We start from the raw sequence: 19,770 nt of genomic DNA on the forward strand, positions 1-19,770 counted from the left end.
TAAATGCATTTCCCCTTCGAGGATTTCCCTGTTCATGTGACATGGACAGTTAAGGCAGGTGGTATTTTATGAGCTGACTCTGGGGGCTGTGTCAGGAGTGACTGGGAGCAGGGAGGTCGCTGCTGCAATGGTCCTGGTGGGGGATGAGCAGGCAGGATCACTGTGGGGGCCGGAGAAATAGGAGGGGCAGAGGGGGGCGGAGATCAAGGAGGCCAAGCCAACCACCCACTCCTGGGGACTGACAGTGGGCGAGGCAGAGGGAGGGGTCAGTGCACCCAGGTTTCACCAGCTGAACAGAAGGGGTGTCTACCCTGAGATGCACAGGCAGATACGTACACACACAACCGCAAGGTGCCCCTCTGAGCTATTTACCGGATATGCCTGCTGAGGAACGGTGAGGTGGGGTAGCAGAAAAGGCAGGGGCGGGAGGGTCTGATCAGGCAGGCTTCTTGAAAGAGACCAGAGGAGGCAGATTTTGGAAGGACTCATGGGGCCGGGAGGGGAGCTGGGAGGCTGTGCAGAGAATCCTGAGGGCTTGTTTAGGAATAATACTACTAATGATAATCAACAATAGCTAAAGCTTACTGACCTTTTACTGTGTGCAAGGCCTTGTTCTAATCACTTAGTAGGTATTAACTCAATATCCATCGCAGCCCTCTAATGTATGTATTCTTATTATCTGCGTTTCTAGACAAGGAGACTAAAGTGCAGAGGCCCAGAACCTTGCCCAAGGTCAGACAGCTAAGAAGTGGTGGCCTGGGATTCGAACCTGGGGGTCTGGCCCCAGTGGCCAGGCTTTCACCATATGGGTCCTGTCTGTCTAGAGACACCAGCACCCAGAAGGGCTGAGGAGAGTTGGAGGAGACCCCCCCAGAGGAGCTTATTAAAATTCTCAACTTGTAGGGCCCTTCTGGAAAACAAGCAACCATGCACAAATCCCAAAGTCCACCTCCTCTGAGCCAGCAGTGGGGTCGCTGAGCTCTGCTGGAGGGACCCGGCCCTGTGACTGGAGCCGCCATAGACACGTGGTCCCTGACTGCAGCCGGCCCTCCGGGCAGCCCAGCAACTCATCCCTAAGCCCCAGACGCTCTCAAATCCCAGCCACCAAGCCACAAACCTCCCTGCATCCCCTCCCAGACTCTCCCCTGTCCGAGGTCAATCCTACCCAGGCTAAGTGCCCCAACCCCTAACTTACTGTCCCCCAAGTTTGCTGCCAGGAAAAGCAAAATGTTATACATCTAAATGCTCATCACAAGGGACCTGGTCAAGTAAATGATGCCACCTCCAGTCAATGGCATATTAGGCAGCTGGAAAAAAGGGTGAGGAAGCGCTTCACGTACTGAGGTGGAACAACCTCAAGGACATAATGGTCAGCGGAAAATGCAAGGTGGAGAACAGCGTATCACTGTGCTACCATTTGTGGGAGAAAATCAGAGGAAGGGACAGAGGGAAGGGCGGGAGAATTTGCTACCATATTTATATTTGCCTGTATGTGCATAAACTATCCCCTTGCAGGGGAACTGGGTGGCCGTGGCTGGGAACAGGAAGGACTGCACTGTCTATACTCTTTTGTACCTCTGAATGTCTGTGCCAAGTGAACAGAATAATACATTCATATTAAAGCGAACAAATAAATGAAACACTGAATTACCTCATTTTTCATATATATATGTGTGTGTGTATAAAAATACATGCAGAAATGAGTTGCCGACCCCCCCCACCCCCCAGGGCCTGGAAGAGAATCTTCTGATCCATTTGCACTTGGCCTCTTAGGGCTGCTCCTGCACGGGCTCCCTGTAGTCAGGTACAACCCCCTTCCCCCAGCACTTGCGATGGGACCAGCAGGGCAGGGTTGAAGTGGTTCTTTCCAAGTGCCTCCTTGAGGGATGGAGAGTGGCACCTGTCATGGCCCGCACAAGCGTCCTTGCGGGCTCTCCTTCCTTGTAAGGAGCAAAGTGACAGGGCTCCTGGGCAGGCCAGCATGCCCCTCACTGATGCTCCCACCCCACAGGCACCTGGGAGTCCTCACCCCCATGGGGATCTGCCCTTTGGCCAGAATGCCCCTGCTGAGAGACAACTTCACAGGTCCCCTGCATCCTTGGTAAGGAGCTGCCATCTCTCCCATTCCGAGGACACCCACACACCCTACAGAGCTCTGCCCCAGCGTTCCTGCCCTCCTCACATCCCCCACCCTGGCAGGGCTAGGCACTCTACCCAGGGGCCCCATCAGGTAACACATCTCCCCCTACTCTGCTGGATCTGGGAAGAGATTTCTAGGGGTAGGGCCTGGGTGTGACCCATCTGTGGGTCCCTAGGGCCCAGGACTGCGGAGGTGGCGGTGACCATGCATCAAGCAGGAAGATGGATGGACCTCTCTCTCCATCCCTGCCCTGGCCAGGGCCCGGCCTGAAGTCCTGACCTGTACCTGCTGGGGGGCCCCCATTATTTGGGATGGCACCTTTGATCCAGATGTGGCCCAGCAAGAGGCTGTACAGAACCTCACCATTGGTCTGACCGTCTTTGCTGTAGGCAGGTAAGGCCCGGGGAGGGGAGCGGTGCTATCCAAGCAGGGAGTGGGAGGGGGTGTGCACGTGATGTAGGGGTGGAGCACCCCATTCTCCTGGGCTGTAGGATCCCAGGATAAAGCGAGAAGCAAAGACAGCACCCCTTGTCCCAGACTCCCAGCATGAGGGCAGGACCATCCTTTCCCTTCCCCTCCTCCCCGGAGTCCACCCAGCCCAGGCAGCCAAGGGCTCAACATCACAACCTGGAAGGAACCTGCCCAGGGCCTGGGGCTGATCACCTGGAGGCCTTGGGTTTGCGGTGAGAAAATGATGGCGTCTTTCAGGTGTGAGGAGGTGAGACCTGGGTGAACAGAGGGGATGGACCAGCTGCAGAAGCGTCTGTGGAGGTCAGCGGCTCAGGTGCAGGCTCACAGAAAGGGCGGGGCGGGGGGAGGTTCGCCAAGAAAGTCTGAAGGCGGAAGAGGGGCTGGGGAGCTGAGGGCTTTTGCGAGGGAGCGAATCTGGGCTGGATAAAGAGGGATGTGAAGAAAGGAGGATGCGGAGAGTGGTAGGGTCAGCAGACCAGAGGAGTCAGTGAGGAAGTACTGTTGGGGGTGATATCACAGGAAGTGGGCTGGAAGGACGGGGGCTCAGACAGTGGGACGGGTGAAGCCGCAACTTGGGGTGGGGGGCAGACTGATGATGACCAAGTCGAGGGAGAGGCCATGGGGGCAAGTGACTGAGGAGCGGGGAAGACAGAATCACGACAGGAGAGGAGGCCAATCGAGGAACTAAGGGGCCCCCAGGTATGGACAAGGAACCCAGAGTGGGAGGTGGAGAAGAAACCTCAGGGGGCTGACCTGCCCATCTCCCCATTATGGATGTCAGGGTGTCCAAACTGGTATTCACTTTCCAGTAGTGATGCAAATGGGACTCCTGGCTTAGAGTGGCAATCAGATCCTACAATCCTAAGGTACAGAGAGGTAGAGTTCAAGGTAACTTAAGGAAGAGTTTCTAATAATGGAACAGGCTGCTTTGGGAAGGCACTGAGAGCTCTGCATCCAGGAAAAGATATCCAAAAGCCTGGGGAAGGAATTCTGTCTTCAGAGACCCCAGACCAGCGGTCACCAACCTTTTTGGCACCAGGGACCAGCTTCATGGAAGACAATTTTTCCACGGATCAGGGGTTGGGGGAGGGGGGAAGGGATGGTTCAGGTGGTAATGCAAGCGATGGGGGCAGATGAAGCTTTGCTCACTCACCTGATGCTCACCTCCTGCTGTGAGGCCTGGTCCGTGGCCCGGGGGGTTGGGGACCTGTGCCCCAGGCAACTGCTCAGGGCTCCTCCAACTCCGTCCCTTTCACTCTAGAAGGGAGAGAAAGCCAGGAGGGCCCCTGAGAGGCTGGGGTCAAACAGGACTGCTGGCCTCTCCAGGGCCCTGGTGCTCCCACTCCTGCTCTGAATGCTGAGTAGGGTGTTCCTGCACCAGCCCTAGGGGTCAGAGTCTCTTGAGTCCAGAAATTCCAGGGTCCTGAGGTCCTGAGTTCCAAGGATCTATGAGTCCAACACCCTGGGATGCTGAGGCTTCCAAGGTCTCTGATTCCAGTTTCTCACAGTTCCACCCGGAATAGAGCAAGTGTAGGTAAAAGTACAGGCTCCAGTGCCAAGCTGGGTTCAAATCCTGGCTTTCACTTACCAGCTATGTGCATGCTTGCTTGCACAAGTTACTGAAGCTCTTTGAGATTCAGTTTCCTCACCTGAGAGATGGAGCTAATAATAGTGAGGATTAAATGAGATAATACACGTTACTTTGAACACTATCTGCCACATGACAAATGTTCCAAAATATGAGGCATTAGTTCGATTATTTTAGAAGCCTGGGATCCCAAAGCCTGTTCATACAAAGTTTCCAGTATTCTGAACGTCCCGGTTACCTATGTAAGGAATCACCACAAACTCAGTGACTGAAAACAGTCCATTACTACCACAGCTCGTGATTTTGTGGCTCAGGAATTCTGACAGGGCTCAGCAGCAGGGGGGCCCCTCCCTGCTCCCAAAAGTCCTGTGGATGACTGGCGGGCGCCTCTCTCCGTGGCTAGGCTGGTCTCCCTCACTTCGTGGCAGCATCTGAGTTCTGACACTTTTTTAAAAAAATTTACTTATTTTTATTTATTTTTGGCTGCGTTGGGTGTTCGTTGCTGCCCACAGGCTTTCTCTAGTTGCCGCGATTCGTTGCAGTGCGCAGGCTTCTCATTGCAGTGGCTTCTCTTGTTGCAGAGCACGAGCTCTAGGCGCATGGGGTTTAGTTGCGGCGCTCAGGCTCAGCAGTTGCGGCTCGCTGGCTCTAGAGCGCAGGCTCAGTAGTCGTGGCGCACGGCCTTAGTTGCTCCGGGGCATGTGGTATCATCCCGGACCAAGGCTCGAACCTGTGTGCCCTGCATTGGCAGGCGGACTCCTAACCACTGTGCCACCAGGGAAGCCCTGAGCTCTGGGACTCCTTAAGCGAAGGGTCAGAGCTCTAAAGAGACAAAGGCTAACGAGCCGGTCCTCCCAAGGGCCAGCACAGCATCCCTTCCTCGGGACTCTTGATCGAAGCGGTCAGGGAGAGAGCCGCGTTCAAGCGGGGAACAAAGGGCCTCTCTGGGCAGGGGTGGCAAACAATGGGTAATTATTATTAATCCACCTCGGACGATTCCGGGGCTGGACAGTTTTGGAGTTCCAGGGACTGGGGTTGCAGGGGCACAAGTACGGACGAGGTGAGGCCTCAGAAGCCCGACGTCTCCGCGGATGGCGGAGTGCGCTGAGGCCCGGCTTACTCAAGACGGCCCCGCCCCGCCCGACAGATACCTGGAGAAGTACCTGGCGCACTTCCTGGAGACGGCTGAGCAGCACTTCATGGTGGGCCAGCGAGTGGTGTACTATGTGTTCACCGAGGGCCCGGCCGCCGTGCCCCGCGTACGGCTGGGCCCGGGCCGCCGGCTGCGCGAGGAGCGCGTGGCGCGCTGGCGACGCTGGCAGAACGTATCCATGTTGCGCATGCGCGCGCTGCACGCGGCGCTGGGCGGGCGGCTGGGCCCCGAGGCGCGTTGCTTGCGCTGCGTGGACGTGGACCAGCACTTCAGCGGGACTTTCGGGTCCGAGGCACTGGCCGAGTCGGTGGCGCAGCTGCTCGTCTGACACTACCGTTGGCGGAGGCGGCTGCTGCCCTTCGAGCGGGACGCGCGCTCGGCCGCCGCGCTGGGCCCGAGCGAGGGCGACTTCTGCTACCACGCGGCCGTGTTTGGGGGCAGCGTGGCGGCTCTGCGGCAGCTGACGGCCTACTGCGTGCGGGGCCTGCGACGGGACCGCGCGCGCGGCCTGGAGGCGCGCTGGCACGACGAGAGCCACCTTAACAAGTCCTTCTGGCTGCACAAGCCCGCCAAGCTGCTGTCGCCCGAGTTCTGCTGGAGCTCCGACGTCGGCCGCCGGGCCGAGATTCGCCGCCCCCAACTGCTCTGGGCGCCCAAGGAGTACGCCCTGCTGCGCGGCTAGAGACGCCCTCGGCCTGGAGGCCCGAACGCCGGCGGGGGCCCTTCTGGAAGCAGCGTGGCACGACGGGGGGGTGGGGTGGGGGTGGGGGTGTGGCGGGAAGACTGCGTGAATACTACCCCCCACCGCCCGGGGTGGCAGGAGGAGGCCCGGCCTTTGGGGAGCGCCTCCCCGAGGCGGGCGATCCATCCCTTCCCTGACTTTCCACAGCGACCCAGATACTGCCAGCTGCCTGGAAACCTGTCACCTCTGACCTTACTGAGTTCAGTGGAGGCCCCCGAAGAGACGTTTTAGCCCCTTCCCCATATCCCCCCACTTTTTTTAATGGGACTGAGGCACACAAAGGGAACATAACTACGTAAGGACCCAGAGAATCTGTGAGTCAGTCTGTGAGGTCAGCAGCTGGAAAGCAAGGACTGGCCCTCAGGTCCAATAGAGCTGCCACTGGGCAGGAGCCCCAGATAGAGAAACACAGTGGCATCCGGTTCACCTCCGCCGCCCTCAGCAAAGTTTGTACATATCTAAGTAATATGATAATAAAATACATTATTCCCAAGTGTCCTACGGCCCTTTCTCCTAGAGAATCCAAGTCCATAAAAATGACATTTCCTCGCCATGGGACCCATATGGCTGTTTGGCCACAGTGTCTGGGAAATAAACTTCCTCATCCGTGGCTGCTGTCCAGACTCTTCATCCTCAATAGGGAAAGACACAACGTCCCGAACAGAAGCCTGAAGTCATCAGGCTCTCCAGGAAAGGTGGTTCCCTCCGGGAAATAGCTGCGGGGACGGGGAAATTATCTGCTGGAAGTCCCTGAGATATTGTCTGACAGTTGAAAAACGGAGGCCCGGAGAGGGTGGGACTTACCTCCAGGTCTTCTGACCCGTTTGTGTAGTGTTCTCATAGACCTTGCATTTTTAACAGGCTCCACTATTTTCAGGTAGGACAGCAATTCTGGCTATAAGCCAACTGTGATGGTTTTCACATAGTAACAGTTTTTACAAACACTTCCAGTTGTTGCTAACGTAAGAGATATCTCCCCTCTCCCAAGCAGTTCCAAGGTCCCAGTGCCTCCTGCCTAACTAAACTAGATTAGCAGAACCCAGAAGACCCTTTGGACTCTGGGTTAGAGCTAAGAACAGGCTAGGTGTGCCTAAGAACAGGTTATTGCTTGATGGCTATAGGCTGACATCCCTTCCTCTGGTGGGAGACTGTCCTCCACCTTACACTGCCTGCATCATTCACCAAGGGCCACACACACTGAGCCCTGGGCCAGCAGAGACCTGAGCTCAGGCCAGTAAGATCTGGATGGAAATCTGCTCTTCTGACTCTGTGTGTGGCTGTGGACTAGTTCCTTACCCTTGCTGAGTCTCAGTTTTCTCATATGTAAAGTGGGGATGCCAATCACCCTCCTTGCAGGGGTTGTGATGCTGCAGAAAAAGTTCGTGGAGAGCAAAGGAGTCGCCAAAGGACAGCCATTTCCTGTTTTAAAGAGGAAGTGATGGCTCGAGTCAGGGGTTTCCAGGTGCTGGGCTAGGGGAGCCTCATGCTGTGGGTGGAGACCTTCCTGAGGAGGGGGAGGGGTAAACAGCAGAATAGAGGACCTCCTTTGTCTTGCCCAGAGGCCCAGGGTGGGGGTGGGGCAGGCTCAGGTGTAGAGAGGCTCAGGGCAGCAGCAGGAAAAACAGGGGATAAGCTCCTTCTGCCGCTGCTTCCATCAGTGTCCCTGTTAATCACCAGTATCCTCAGCACCCACGCTGGGACCCTCAGGGACCGGGTAAGCTCCTGAGGGCTTCCAGGTGAGCCGGTGAAAATCAGACTCCCATTCCCCCGAGTGTCACTGCTACATGCAAAATCTTCACCTGTCCAGCCATCCCACCTACCATGCCAGCTCGGATGTCACCCCCAAAATTCCCAAACATCACCAGCTGTCTAGTCAGGGTTCCTTGATCATAAAGGACATAGATCCATCAGGGCTACATCAAATAATAACAATTACATTTATTGGGTGCTTACTATGTACCAGGCACAGTTCTAAGCCTTAGATATCTATTGGTTCATTTAATCCTCATATGCACCCTATCAATTGGTTACTATTATTTCCCTCATTTTACCTATGAGAAAATCGGGCACAGAGAGGTTAATTAACTTACCCGATGTCACACGGTAACTTATAAATTAATTCACTGATGTGAGAACAAGCAGGAAATTAGAGTGGGCCAGAAGATGGAGACAAAGTCAGGAGCTAAGGTTGCCACTGGCTGGCCCTCAGTCTCCTCTGTCCGTCTTCGCTTCTCTCTGCCTCCTTTGTCCTTCTGCTTGTGTCTGGCCAGACACAGCACCCCGTGCACCCCCCCACCCCCACACCCCCACACACATACAGGATTTTCCCGTTCAGGTGCCCACCATCGCCTAACTTGTTCCTAACTCACTGAATGAGGAATCTGATTGGAGAGTCAGCCAGTGGTGTTGTGGTAAACGTTTAGCAACTGACTCTGAGTAAAACGAAAGATCAACCCTAACGAGGATTCACTGGCTTACGTAACAGGACGGTGCTGGGGTCAAGACAGCTTCAGGGCTCAATGATGTGTCTCCGGCTCTCCACCGGGCTTTGTTCAGACTCAGCTTCATCCTCGGGCTCCTGCAGCAGCAGCAGCTCCAGCCTCACAGCCTCCAGCTAGTCCAGTGATCGAGGAGACCAAGAAGTCCCCTGCACACACATCTTCCCCAAGGGGGTCACTGTTTTGATTGCCTAGGACGGAGATGCAGGAACTCCCCCAGAGTTTATCAAGGCTGGCCCTGTGCTAGCCGCCTCGTGGGAGACAAAGTGACTCAGCCATGAGCCACCACTGGGAACTCACTCCTCTGAGCCCTCATGGTCCTTGGCTGCGAGTGATGGACGCAGGAAGGGGCATTTCCCTTCTTCCCCGAGTCTTGGGGGAGGGCGGGGGAGGGGAGAGGAGCAGTGGAAAGGTGCCCCCCAGCCCCACCCTCGCACAGAGCACGCCACACACCGCCACCACCCGGCTGCAGGTACAGTTTATTCTTCACAACAGAGAAATACAAAGAGCAGAGGGTTTGGAATTCCTTTGTTTCTTGCCCCCTTTAGTGTCTTCCCCCACGTTTGACTTTTTTTGCTCCCCACCCCTTTCCTTCAATATAACGCACACTTCGTTCCTGAAGCCTTGAGGGGCACCTGCCCTCACCTCCCTGCCACCACGATGCAGACTGAGAAGCCAACAGACTGTTTTCTCTTTTTTAATAAGGTAACTAGTTCTAAATATGGTGGCCTGGAGGTCCCATAGAAAAAAGCAAAGGGGTGTTAACAGTATGTATAACAGCGTATTTACAGGGTAGTAACATGCGGACAAAAAGCTACAATACTGAGTATCAGACGACGCCAGTCAAACAAAGGGGTGGGGGCGGGGCAGAGAACCCCGTGGGAAAAGAAACCCCAGGAGACGTTAAACTGGTAAATCAATGGCGAGTTAAGGCTTAAAAAGTGTATAAAAATAACACAGTTAATATTCAAAACGGAACTCCAGATACAGAATATATAGATGAGTTTCTGTCTAGTTTTCTTTTTTTTTTCCCCAGGGGATGTAGGGGGGCTTCTCCGGGCTCTGTACATAGTTCCTATATACACGGACACGCATGGCTTTCAGATTGGGGTGTGTCTGTGGGAGCTGAGGGCAGGGTCTGTTCCCGGGACCCTCCTCCCCGAGGATCCCTTCCCTGCCCAGGGGCTTAGGGCCTGGGCTGGGGATTCCCCTCCATGGCAGGGAAGACAAGTAACCCCTCCTTGGGCACTGCCCCATCTGGAGGAAATTCTGGAGAGGGGGGTCCTTGCCCCAGGCCCACTCCCTCCCCCTGCCCACAGTCTGGGATGGTGGGAGAGGTAGCCAATAGGTTTCTTGGCCAGCACCGAGGTAGACTGGGGTGGTCTTCAGGGCAGCAGGGGTGCCAGGTCTTACCCAGCCCACCCCACCCCGTTTCCCTGGGCCTGCACCCAGCCCAGCCAACACTGCACCCTTTGGTCCTGTGGACCTCCCGGCCCCTCTCATTTCGTCTCCTGAAGACTGGGTAGCCCTGGTAGCTGCCACATCCCTCTGCTCAGTGATGCCCAGGGCGCAGCTCTGGAGGCTCGAGCCGGCACCCAGGGGCAAGCGGCTCACTCCAGCTGCCTCCTGCCCCTCCCACCTGGGGGCCCCCTTTGCAGTCCAGAAACCCAGGCTTGAGCCTTCCCCTCAAGACCTGAGGCCGTGGCAAGATAAGGTCCCACGCTGCCCTCTGGTTCTCTGTGTCCATCTGTCCGGTTCTTTTAATTTCTCGGTCTTAGCAGCACCAACTTCTTGGCCAATAAATATCTTTTTTGTTATTTCCAAAAACAAACTTAAAAAAAAAAAAAAAAAAGAACAGTGAAGCAAGTGAAGGGTGGGGAACAAAAGGAAAACCCAGCAGAGAGGTTCAAAGTGCTCTGAGATCGTCTTTGGATGCCACCAGAACAGTCCAGAATCTTGCAGTTGGCCTGGCCGCCCCCGGAGCTGGACCGGGCAGGGCTTCTGCGGCCCAGGCTTTCTGGAAGGTCAGGAAGGTCGTGAGAGAGCTCGGCTGTTCCTGGAGGGCCCCTGGAGGGAGTCGGGGCCTGGTGCTGCCTGGGTCTGTGTCTGCCAGTGGGCAGGGCGGGGCGGCGCCTTGCGTCGGCTCAGATGAGGGAAATTCGCACCGGGATGCCGGGGGACTCCGTCCTCTGGGGCGAGTGATGGCTCACCAGGTGCTCCACCACCGTGTGTTTGGACATGTGCTTCATCAGGTAGGTCTCCTGTGGGCGGGGTGAGATTCAGAACTTACAACCAACTGCTGGCAAGGTGTGCAGGGGGAGCTGCAGTTCCCACAAGAGGCCACTGGAGGGCTCCTTGGTAGGTGGGCCGGCTAGGGATGGACAGCCACAGCTTTGGGGGGTCAGACGGGCATCAGCATTGGTTCTAGGGATGCCGCATCTCTGCCAGCAGTGGGGGCTGGCTTATTTACCAGAGTCCGAGCCCACAGTGTGCTGACTAGAGAGCTGGCAGGCACCAGGCTCACCCCGCAGCAGTGCCCACCTAAAACTCCCTAGGGCCAGGCCAGCTGCTGTCTACCAACTGGCTGCAGTGGAGTCCTGTCCGATTGAGCATAGCTGCCCCCATATGGCTGGTTCTCCCAGTGGGGGCGAAGCGGTAGGCCTCAGTTGACCATGGCTCTGCCATTTCTCAGCAGTGGAATGTTGGACAAGTCATCTTATCCCTCCAAGCCTCAGTTTCCTCCTCTACAGGCAGGGATGGGGAAGGAACAACCTCAAAGGGTTGCTATGGTGATGTGGGTAAAGCCCTTAGCATGCAGTTAGGGTTGAGGGGACCACTGCTTCCCTAGTCTCTACATTTCGTTCTAGGTGGTGATGGGAGCCCCAGCCTCTGCACCCCCATGTTCCATCCTCCTTTGGGAAGAAGTGGGGCCTGATCTGATTGGTGACTTTGGGAAGCTTAAACTGGGCATGCTCACCTCATCCCGTGAGCACTGCCACAGACTCTGCTAAGTCTGATCTGAAGCACCCAAGACTGGGTAGGCGAGGTGACCCAAGGCTCACCTGCAGGCCCACAGGCTTTCACACTAAGGTGGTGCTCTGGTTCCCACCTGCCACTCCTTGGCCTCATACCTCAGCTTGCTCAGAATCCAGCAGAGGAAGCCCTCAAATGTGGTGGCAAAGCGCTATCAAACAACAGCGAAGGGCAGCAATCAGCAAAATCCAAACTAGGAAACTATTCTTCAATGAGTAAATTGCAAAGAAAAAAAAAGGCAGTAGTGTTGAGGTGGGGTGGAGGACCAATAGTTTAAAGATATATTGACCCAGTGCAATGTAAGAATTTTATTTGGATCTTGATTAAAAAATAAAATTTGTAAGTAAATAAAATTATAAATTATGGCATCCATGAGACAAATGAAAATGTGAATACCGCCTGGGTATTTGACGATATTAAGGACTACGGTGAATCATTTTAAGGTATTATAAAGGTACTGTGGCTAAGTTCAAAAAAGCAGTCTTTATGTTTAAAGACACAAAGTGAAAAATTTTCAGATGGAACAATGTGATGTCAGTTTTACTTCAAAAAACAGGGATATGGATGAGGCAGGACAGACTGATGCCAGGCTCTGGGGGCTGATGGGAACACGAGGGTTCACTATTCTAAAGTGTTTCTTTTATGTATTAAAGTAGTTTAAAAGTCAATCCATTAATACGTTTTTTTTAAAAAAAGGTAATTATTCTTGTTCTGTGGGGCCTCAAGCCAGGTGAGATGTGACAGCCCCTTCCCCCCAGAGTTCAGATCCCCTCTAAGAACCACGGCTGTGACCGCTGGCGGCCCCTCCTCTAAGAGGGGACGCATATAGGAAGGTGCAATCCATGCGCCCCTCTCTAGCCAAAGTGAACTTTCAGAACTACCTTCCTGGACAGTCCCCTCCCCATGGGTCCCCACTCCACCAGGAAAAACATCCAGGCTCCCTAACAGGGACCGACAGCCTCGTGTGACCTAATTTTCCTTCAGTTCCTGGAACACACCGCGACTGTTCCACGTCGGGGGTGTTTGCATTCCCTGTTCCCCTGCACGGGAAGTCCTTCCCGCTCCACTCGTCCTCACCTGGCCAATTACCTTCAAGGCTTCCTCTAAATGATACTTCCTCATACACCTATCCCAACCCATCTCCCTTCCCCAACTCCATTTTGTCCTCCCTGCAGCTGCCTTTCAAAACATACGTTTCCCTTTTTTCCTTTACAGCAGTGGTTCTCAATCAGAGGCAATTCCCCCCCCTCCCCAGCCCAGGGACATTTGGCAAAGTCTGGAGGCATTTTCAGGGAGGGGTTGCTAGTGGGTAGAGGCCAAGGATGTTGCTAAACATCCTATAACGCACAGGACAGCACCCCCTCGGCAAAGATGTCAACACGGGCTGAGGTTGAGAAAGCCTGCTTAGAGCAGTTACCACGATTGGTCATTACATATCCACTTGTGTGGTTACTTGTTTAATGTCTGTCTCCAGCAGTGGACTCTAACCTGCCTGGGGGCAAAGAATATGTCTGTTTGATTCATCCTGATTCCCAAGTGCCTGGCACAAGTGTTCAGCAAACACTGGGTGAATAAATCATTGTGTTAGCTAAGGTCTGTCAGGCGCTGACTCTGCCAGCCAACAGCCCTAGAAGTTAAGAACTATTACCTCTTCCATTTTACAGATGAGGAAACTGAGGCTTGGTAATCAGTCTGGGTACACATGGGGGTCTGTTAACCAGAATATTTGGACACACATAGCCAGAAGGACACACAAAAGTGACTCACTTGGACTCCCTCTCTTGGGCGTGAAAGGCCCTTGTTTAGGAAAATTCTCATCCAGGGATGGAGGACTGGCACCTTTCTGGTCCTGTGTGGGCCTTTCCTGGGAGATGACGGTGGCTCTGGGCCAGGTCACTGTGCCCCCTTGTGGGCATGACGGGCGTTGCAGCTTCCCCAGTGGGGAAAGGTCCTTCTCCCTCTCTGGTTCTGGGGAGCAGGTTGCCAGCGCCTCCCCGCCCACCACCCCACACTGCCTGGAAGAAACCACGTCTCCAGAAGCCAGGCGAAAGGCTGCCTGGGGAGAGGTCGGCCTGAGGCAGCCGAAAACAGAAGTGGAAAGCAGAAGCCCTGGCTCTGCCACTCACTGTGATCTTGGGAAGTCACTGCCCTTCTCTCGGCCTCAGTTTCCTCGTCTGGAAAATGGGAGCGTCAGTACAGGTCTGAGGAGGCCGGGGAGAGGGAGAGCCTCCCGGGGGCCCCGCACTCACCGAGGTGTAGGCCCGCCCGCACATGCTGCAGCAGTAGGCCTTGGCATGCTTGATGGCATGGGCCGAGAGGTGGATCTGCAGGGAGGCGGAGTCCGAGTAGGCCCGGTAGCAGTTGGGACACTTGTAGGGCTTGTCCTTGTTGTGCTGGCGCTGGTGAGACTGCGGGGAGCACAGCAGGGGTCGAGAGCTGGCTGGACTCCCCCAGCCCCACCCCCTCCTTAGGCTCCCCTGGGGAGGAGGGGCTGTGCACCTGGCGGAGGCAGGCCGGCACTCACCTGGAGGTTGGAGAGCTGAGTGAAAGCCTTTTCGCAGCCAGGATGTGGGCACTTGTAGGGTCTGTCGCCTGTGTGGATTCTGCAACAGGCAGCCCAGTGAGGTGGCATCCCTGACAGGTCCCCCAGGCCAGCTCCAGCCCCCAAGCCCTCGGCTAGCCTGCACACCCCTCTGGCCCCCAAGCCTCCCAGGCTCGCCGCTCCACACACTCTCCCCAGAGTGAGCCCCAGGCAAGAGCTGGGTCTTCAAAGGCTACCCACGTCCTTTCTTCTCTGGCCTCCCACAGCCATTCTGTGACCAGAGCCTCCACGCTCCCCACAGGGCCCTGCTGAACCCGGCCCTCCACCAGCACCCACTCAGACAGCCCGCCCAGGCCCCCGGCTAATCCATGGCAGTCTTGCTTTGATGGCATTCTGCCCCTCTTCTAAAAAGGCCACCTGCAGACCACCCACTGAAAAGGGCAGATTCACAGCTTTGCCAGGACCTTCGCTGCCCACCCTGCCTCTTTCTCTCAGGAGACATCACCCTCTAATTGGCCCCCTATTTCTATTTCCTGCCTCTTCCCCACATGGCTACCTGGTCACCCCAGCTACTGAAAGAATGCAGGACAGGGTGGCCCTGAAAGTCAGCCTCTGTGTCCTTCCTGTGAGCCCCTTTTTGTCCTCACACTGGCTCTACCATTTACTAGCTGGGTGACCTTGGTCAAATCACTGAGCCTCCGTTTCCTCATCTGCAAAATGGGTATAAAAATACAGTCCCTACTTCACTGGGCTTTGTGAAGATTCCATTAGATAATATGTGGAAGGGGCTTAGCCAAGTACTGGCACAGAGTCAGGGCTCCATCACCACTTGCCAGTATTACTATTATTCATTCATTTAACAATTGTTCTATCAGGCACCCGTGTGCCAGGCACCACCCTGGGTGCTTGGAACATATCTGTGAACAAAACAGAAAAAACCCACTGCCTTGTGGAAACAATGAGCATGAAATAAGTAAGTAAAGTGCGTGTAGAAGGTAATAAGTGCTGTGAGAAGAAGCAGAGCAGGTGAGGGGGGTCGTGAGTGCATGGGGAGGGTACAATGTTAAATAGGGTGGTCGGGGTCCTCACTGAGAAGAGACTTGGGAGCAGTGACTTGCAGGCTGATGGCCGGGCTTTCTGCTGGCTGTTGCAGCTTGTGCTGGTCCAGCAGCCGGGTGAGGATGGAGGAGGACCGGGATGGGGTGTGGAAACGGGGCTGGGGAGCGAGGCGCACACACCGGGACGGGAGGCCCTCCCTGCTCTCCTAGGCTTGTCTTCAGTCACCTGCTCTGGCAAACCCTGTGCCAAGCAGGTAGGTAATGAAATGCAGACTGGACCTGAACCTCTTTTGCCTAAGCTGCCGATCAGCATTAGGTGGAGGGAGAATCCAGCTCTGACCACCCGGTCTGGCTCCTTCCCTAAAGCCACAGCCCGGGTTTGCTCCGCCCATCAACAGACTCGTCAGACAAACTAAGGTCCCCCAGGGCAGGCCCTGTGCTGGCCAGGCTGGAATAAAGAACACTCCCTGCCGTCAGTAAGCCCACGACCTTGACTGCCCACTGTGAACAGTGACAGTCTGAATTCCCTAGTGTGCCATTCGAAGCCCTTCACGTGTGGTTCGGCCTCACCTCCCTGCTCCTGCACCCTGCGTCCTGGTCAGAGGACCATTTCTCATCTGGCAACCACGGCTGATTGATGCTTCTGCCCGCCACCCCTGTGCCCTGGCTGCATCCTCAGCAGCGAGGCCGCCCCTCCTCTGTCTCCTCTACTAGAGGGAGAACCCCAAAGGCAGAGACGGCTCATCTCAGGCTGCACGGAGACAGGCCAGGTGGCAATGGGCTGGCCCAGTTCTGAGGACCCCTATTCTACCTGCACATTTGGGGGTGTCACGTGTTTGGGGACATCATCCCAGGCTACTGCACCCCATCTCTACAACAGAAGGACCTGAAGGGTCATCTGGACCGGCTCCGCCTGCCGCCAGAATCCCTCCATTTCATCCCATCCTCATTCCCCTCCAGGGCTGTGGAACTCAGTGGCAGAGGGGACCGAGGGACCCCAGGACATGTGCTGATTTTGTTTTAAATTCCACAACGCCCACCCCAGAACCCTCGCCTCCCACTGCTGCCCAAGTCATGCCTCTTCCCTGCCCCAAGGCTCCAGGCCCACCACCTCCCTCCACGCCCCCCGCCCCAGCATTCCAAGTCCCTTCCTACCTTCCGTCTGGTATCCAGGCTGATCCTCTCCCAGGTACACTCTTCCCCCAGCTAATGCCTAGCTAAAACCCAGACTCCTGTTCTCAGTATAAAAGCCCCTTGATCGTGGCAGCCTTTCCTGACCCTCCAGACTAGACCTGGCCCCTGCAGCCCACCCCTGAGCAGAAGTCTATGTGTAGGCACGTATTTTGTCAATGTCTAGTCACTGTTTTCTAAGCTGCCTCCCTCCTTGAGAGCAAGATGCCCTTGGTCTCGTTCACCACCATCATCCCAGGGCCTGGCACAGGCTCAGCAGAGAGGACTTGGTACAAAGGAAGGTGAGTTCTTTCCTCCTGAAGTCACTTACTGACAATAGTAATATGTTCCACATAATCAACAACGCCCATTCCTCAAGGGTATTTCACAAGTGTTTGTTGACTGACCGATGGATGGTTCTACAGGGACATCAGGCCCTACCTCAGGACCTTGCTCCTCTGGCCTCCTCCCCAAGTGCCACAGCTGCCCAGCCTCCTTCTTGGACTCCCGGCCTCAGCCTCTCCCCTCCACCACAGCAGCAGCGCAGGGACCTGACCTTGTCATGGTCTCCCCTACTGTCTCCCCCTTCTCCAGGACAGAATCCAAATCCACACCCCCCAGCAAGTCTCTGAGCCTTTGCTCGTGCCGTTCCTCCTGCTGGGAACACCATTCCCATCTCTCATGAGACAGGACTATGGACCCTTCAATCCTTGACTCCGATTATCCTCCCCAACCTCCATTACATACCTCCCCCTTTCACGGAAGTTTTCACATCCACCAGCCTCCCGGTGCATGGTGGGAGTTCCTTTGGCCCAGAGCCAGCCTCTGACCACTGATCTGTCATGCATGGCAGCCAGCACTGGGCCTCAGAAGGGCTTCAGGGAGCAAAGTTTCCCCCTGATAACTGGCCCCTGAGCTCTTCACCCCTGAATTTCAAGTCAAGGCCAAGCCCTCAATCCCAACATCAGAGTCCTCTCTTTGCAGGGCATCTCCCCACTAGGCGGGCACGCAGGCCTGACTCCCACATCTGTAGTGATGGGGAGCTCCCCACCAATTCCAGGCGCAGGGAAGCTGAGCTGAAATCGGGGCTCCTGGGCTGCTCCTTCACCCCCACTGTCCCAGCCCCACCCTGGGGCCCCGAAGACTAGCCCTGCTCTCCTGCCTGGACCTCGCTCCCACCTGAGTTTCTTCTGCAGCCAACATCCCCAGCCCCCTCCCTCCTCCAAGGCGGGGCTGCTCCTCGGCGCTCTGGCTCACATCTCGCTTCTGCCTCCTCTTAGTGGTGTGGCCTTGGCCAAGCAACTGTGCCTCCCGAGCCCCAGTTTCCTCACCTCTAAAACGGGGATAATAATAAGGACTGTAAGGACTGTAACTTACTGAAAGGGCGTTCCTAAGACAGTTTCACAGTGTTAGTTTTGTTTTGGTTTGGTTTTTTTTGGCCGCAACGCACGGCTCGCGGGATCTTAATTTCCCGACCAGAGATCGAACCCGCACCCTCAGTAGTGAAGGCGCGGAGTCCTAACCACTGGACCGCCAGAGAAGTCCCCCCAGTGTTAGTTTTTAATACACTCATGTCTCTTTAAGACAATTTATGAAAAACACAAAGGGGGAATTTATTCAATGTTTAAATAAAAGTATCGAGGATTCATTAGTTATCATTTATCCTTTATTTTCCAGGTAATAAGCGGCACGTTATATTGAATGGCTTCAGTCCCGCTGTGCTTTGTAACTAAAACGATACAGTGACAGTGGACCTTCCTCAAGATGCCTGCCTCTCCGTGGCACTTTTCAGATTTGTAAGGGCTTTATGGACACCTCATATGTAAATATCTTATGCAGGGCTGGGCACTTAGGAGCTCTCTGACAAGGAACAGTTGTTGCTAGGATGTTATCACCATCCCTATCATCACACTTGAGAAAACCTACCCCTGTCACAATTATCACCACACACGTACACAACATCGCACAGCCAGGAGAAGGAAAACACAGGCAAAAACCACTGAATAAACAAACAAATCCAGGGTCACTTTGTCTAACATACGTTCCCCAAACAGGTAAAACGTTGAGCCCTTTCTTATACCTTACTAACTCCTTCATAAAACAGGGTTATCCCCTGACTTCGGCCTCGTGATATCTACAGATGTGTGATCTTATCCAGATGCTAACTGCACGAGACTACTGCTGTACCTCTACCGTGAACAGACTCACTACAAATTCCTGTTACTTTTCCCCTTAAATACATGTATTTATAATTTACAGGGCCGATCCTTCTGAAGTCTGGATTTCTGCAAGCACTTTGCAAGTCACCTGCTTTTCTTGTCTTGTTGCCTTCCGTTCACAGACAGAGGTCCCACCAAGATGCTCCAGAACTGCCAGCGCCGTTCAACTACATGAACCGTCACGTGCTCCCAGGCACATCTGTCTCAACTCCCAAGCGGGATCCTGCTCAACCTGCTTCTAGCTCTATTTTTATTACTTGACCGGGGCTGGTTCTGTTTTGACATGACCTTCTTTTACCCCCTTTATTATTGGCAGAACGTTGAGAAGATGGATTTGATTATATGCCCTGTCTGGTTCTCTATCAAGGGGCAAAGAACGGGAGTCTCTGTGGAATGGGAGAAAAGCAACCTGGAATCTGGTTGCTTCTTTATGTTTGGCTTCTTTTGGTTTGTTTGTCTTAAGGATTCTGGGACTTGCGGGCACTAGGGACACCAGCTTCTTTGTCACTGGGTTAGGACACGCTGGTTTAATTATATACGCCACTGCAAAATGACTAATAATTTGTCTCTAAATGTTGAGAGGACCCTCTTATGTTGCTTGTTTGGTTTCCAACCGCTATGAACTCAAATCACTCAAAAGAAAAAAATAGAGGGAGAAAAAAATGGTGCCCTCAGGAACAGAGAGCAATCCCTGAACAAGGAACATTCTGACAAAACACTCTCCCCTTGGGCTTCCCTGGTGGTGCAGTGGTTAGGAATCCGCCTGCCAATGCAGGGGACACGGGTTCACGCCCTAGCCCGGAAAGATCCCACGTGCCTTGCAGCAACTAAGCCTGTGCGCCACAACTACTGAGCACGCGTGCCACAACTACTGAAGCCTGCATGCCTAGACCCCGTGCTCCGCAACAAGAGAAGCCCCACTTGCTGCAACTAGAGAAAGCCCACGCACAGCAACGAAGATCCAACACAGCCAAAAATAATACATAAATTAAATAAATAAATTTAAAAACACTCTCCCCTCAAGGGCCTGTTAATTTTTTCTTGCTTCTTTGGTCATGGTCTTAAATAATATTTTCAAACAAATGTCTACTTCTGAAAACGCTGGGATTCTTACTTATTATTACTTGCTACTGTGTTTATTTCCTACCAGATTGAC

At 54.5% G+C, this 19,770-nt stretch overlaps 2 protein-coding genes and 1 pseudogene across 8 annotated transcripts in view; 1 reads left to right on the top strand and 2 right to left on the bottom strand.

The window, feature by feature from the left end:
* The first annotated feature begins 377 nt into the window (after nucleotides 1–377).
* A3GALT2 (alpha 1,3-galactosyltransferase 2) lies at nucleotides 378–6,034 on the top strand. The gene is given in 5 exon segments (XM_060141949.1): nucleotides 378–394; nucleotides 1,739–1,804; nucleotides 2,012–2,101; nucleotides 2,399–2,533; nucleotides 5,347–6,034. Coding segments are annotated over 5 exon segments (996 nt in total).
* Nucleotides 6,035–9,276: 3,242 nt separating this feature from the next.
* On the bottom strand, nucleotides 9,277–10,095 carry LOC132514976 (uncharacterized; annotated as a pseudogene).
* Nucleotides 10,096–10,713: 618 nt separating this feature from the next.
* ZNF362 (zinc finger protein 362) overlaps nucleotides 10,714–19,770 on the bottom strand; it is a 35,528-nt gene continuing 26,471 nt past the window's right edge. For 6 of the 7 annotated variants that reach the window (XM_060140634.1, XM_060140636.1, XM_060140635.1 and 3 more), the window contains 3 exons: nucleotides 14,150–14,228; nucleotides 13,875–14,033; nucleotides 10,714–10,853 (listed from right to left, as the gene is read on the bottom strand). In XM_060140634.1, the coding sequence (XP_059996617.1) occupies nucleotides 10,737–10,853; nucleotides 13,875–14,033; nucleotides 14,150–14,228 (355 nt within the window). In that variant the 3' untranslated portion in view covers nucleotides 10,714–10,736. Of the gene's footprint in view, nucleotides 10,854–13,751; nucleotides 13,800–13,874; nucleotides 14,034–14,149; nucleotides 14,229–19,770 lie in introns of all 7 variants that reach the window. The other variant, XM_060140637.1, reaches the window with a different exon arrangement.

Source organism: Lagenorhynchus albirostris, chromosome 2 (genome assembly GCF_949774975.1).
Source record: "Lagenorhynchus albirostris chromosome 2, mLagAlb1.1, whole genome shotgun sequence".
In the NCBI taxonomy this organism is placed as follows: Eukaryota; Metazoa; Chordata; class Mammalia; order Artiodactyla; family Delphinidae; genus Lagenorhynchus; species Lagenorhynchus albirostris.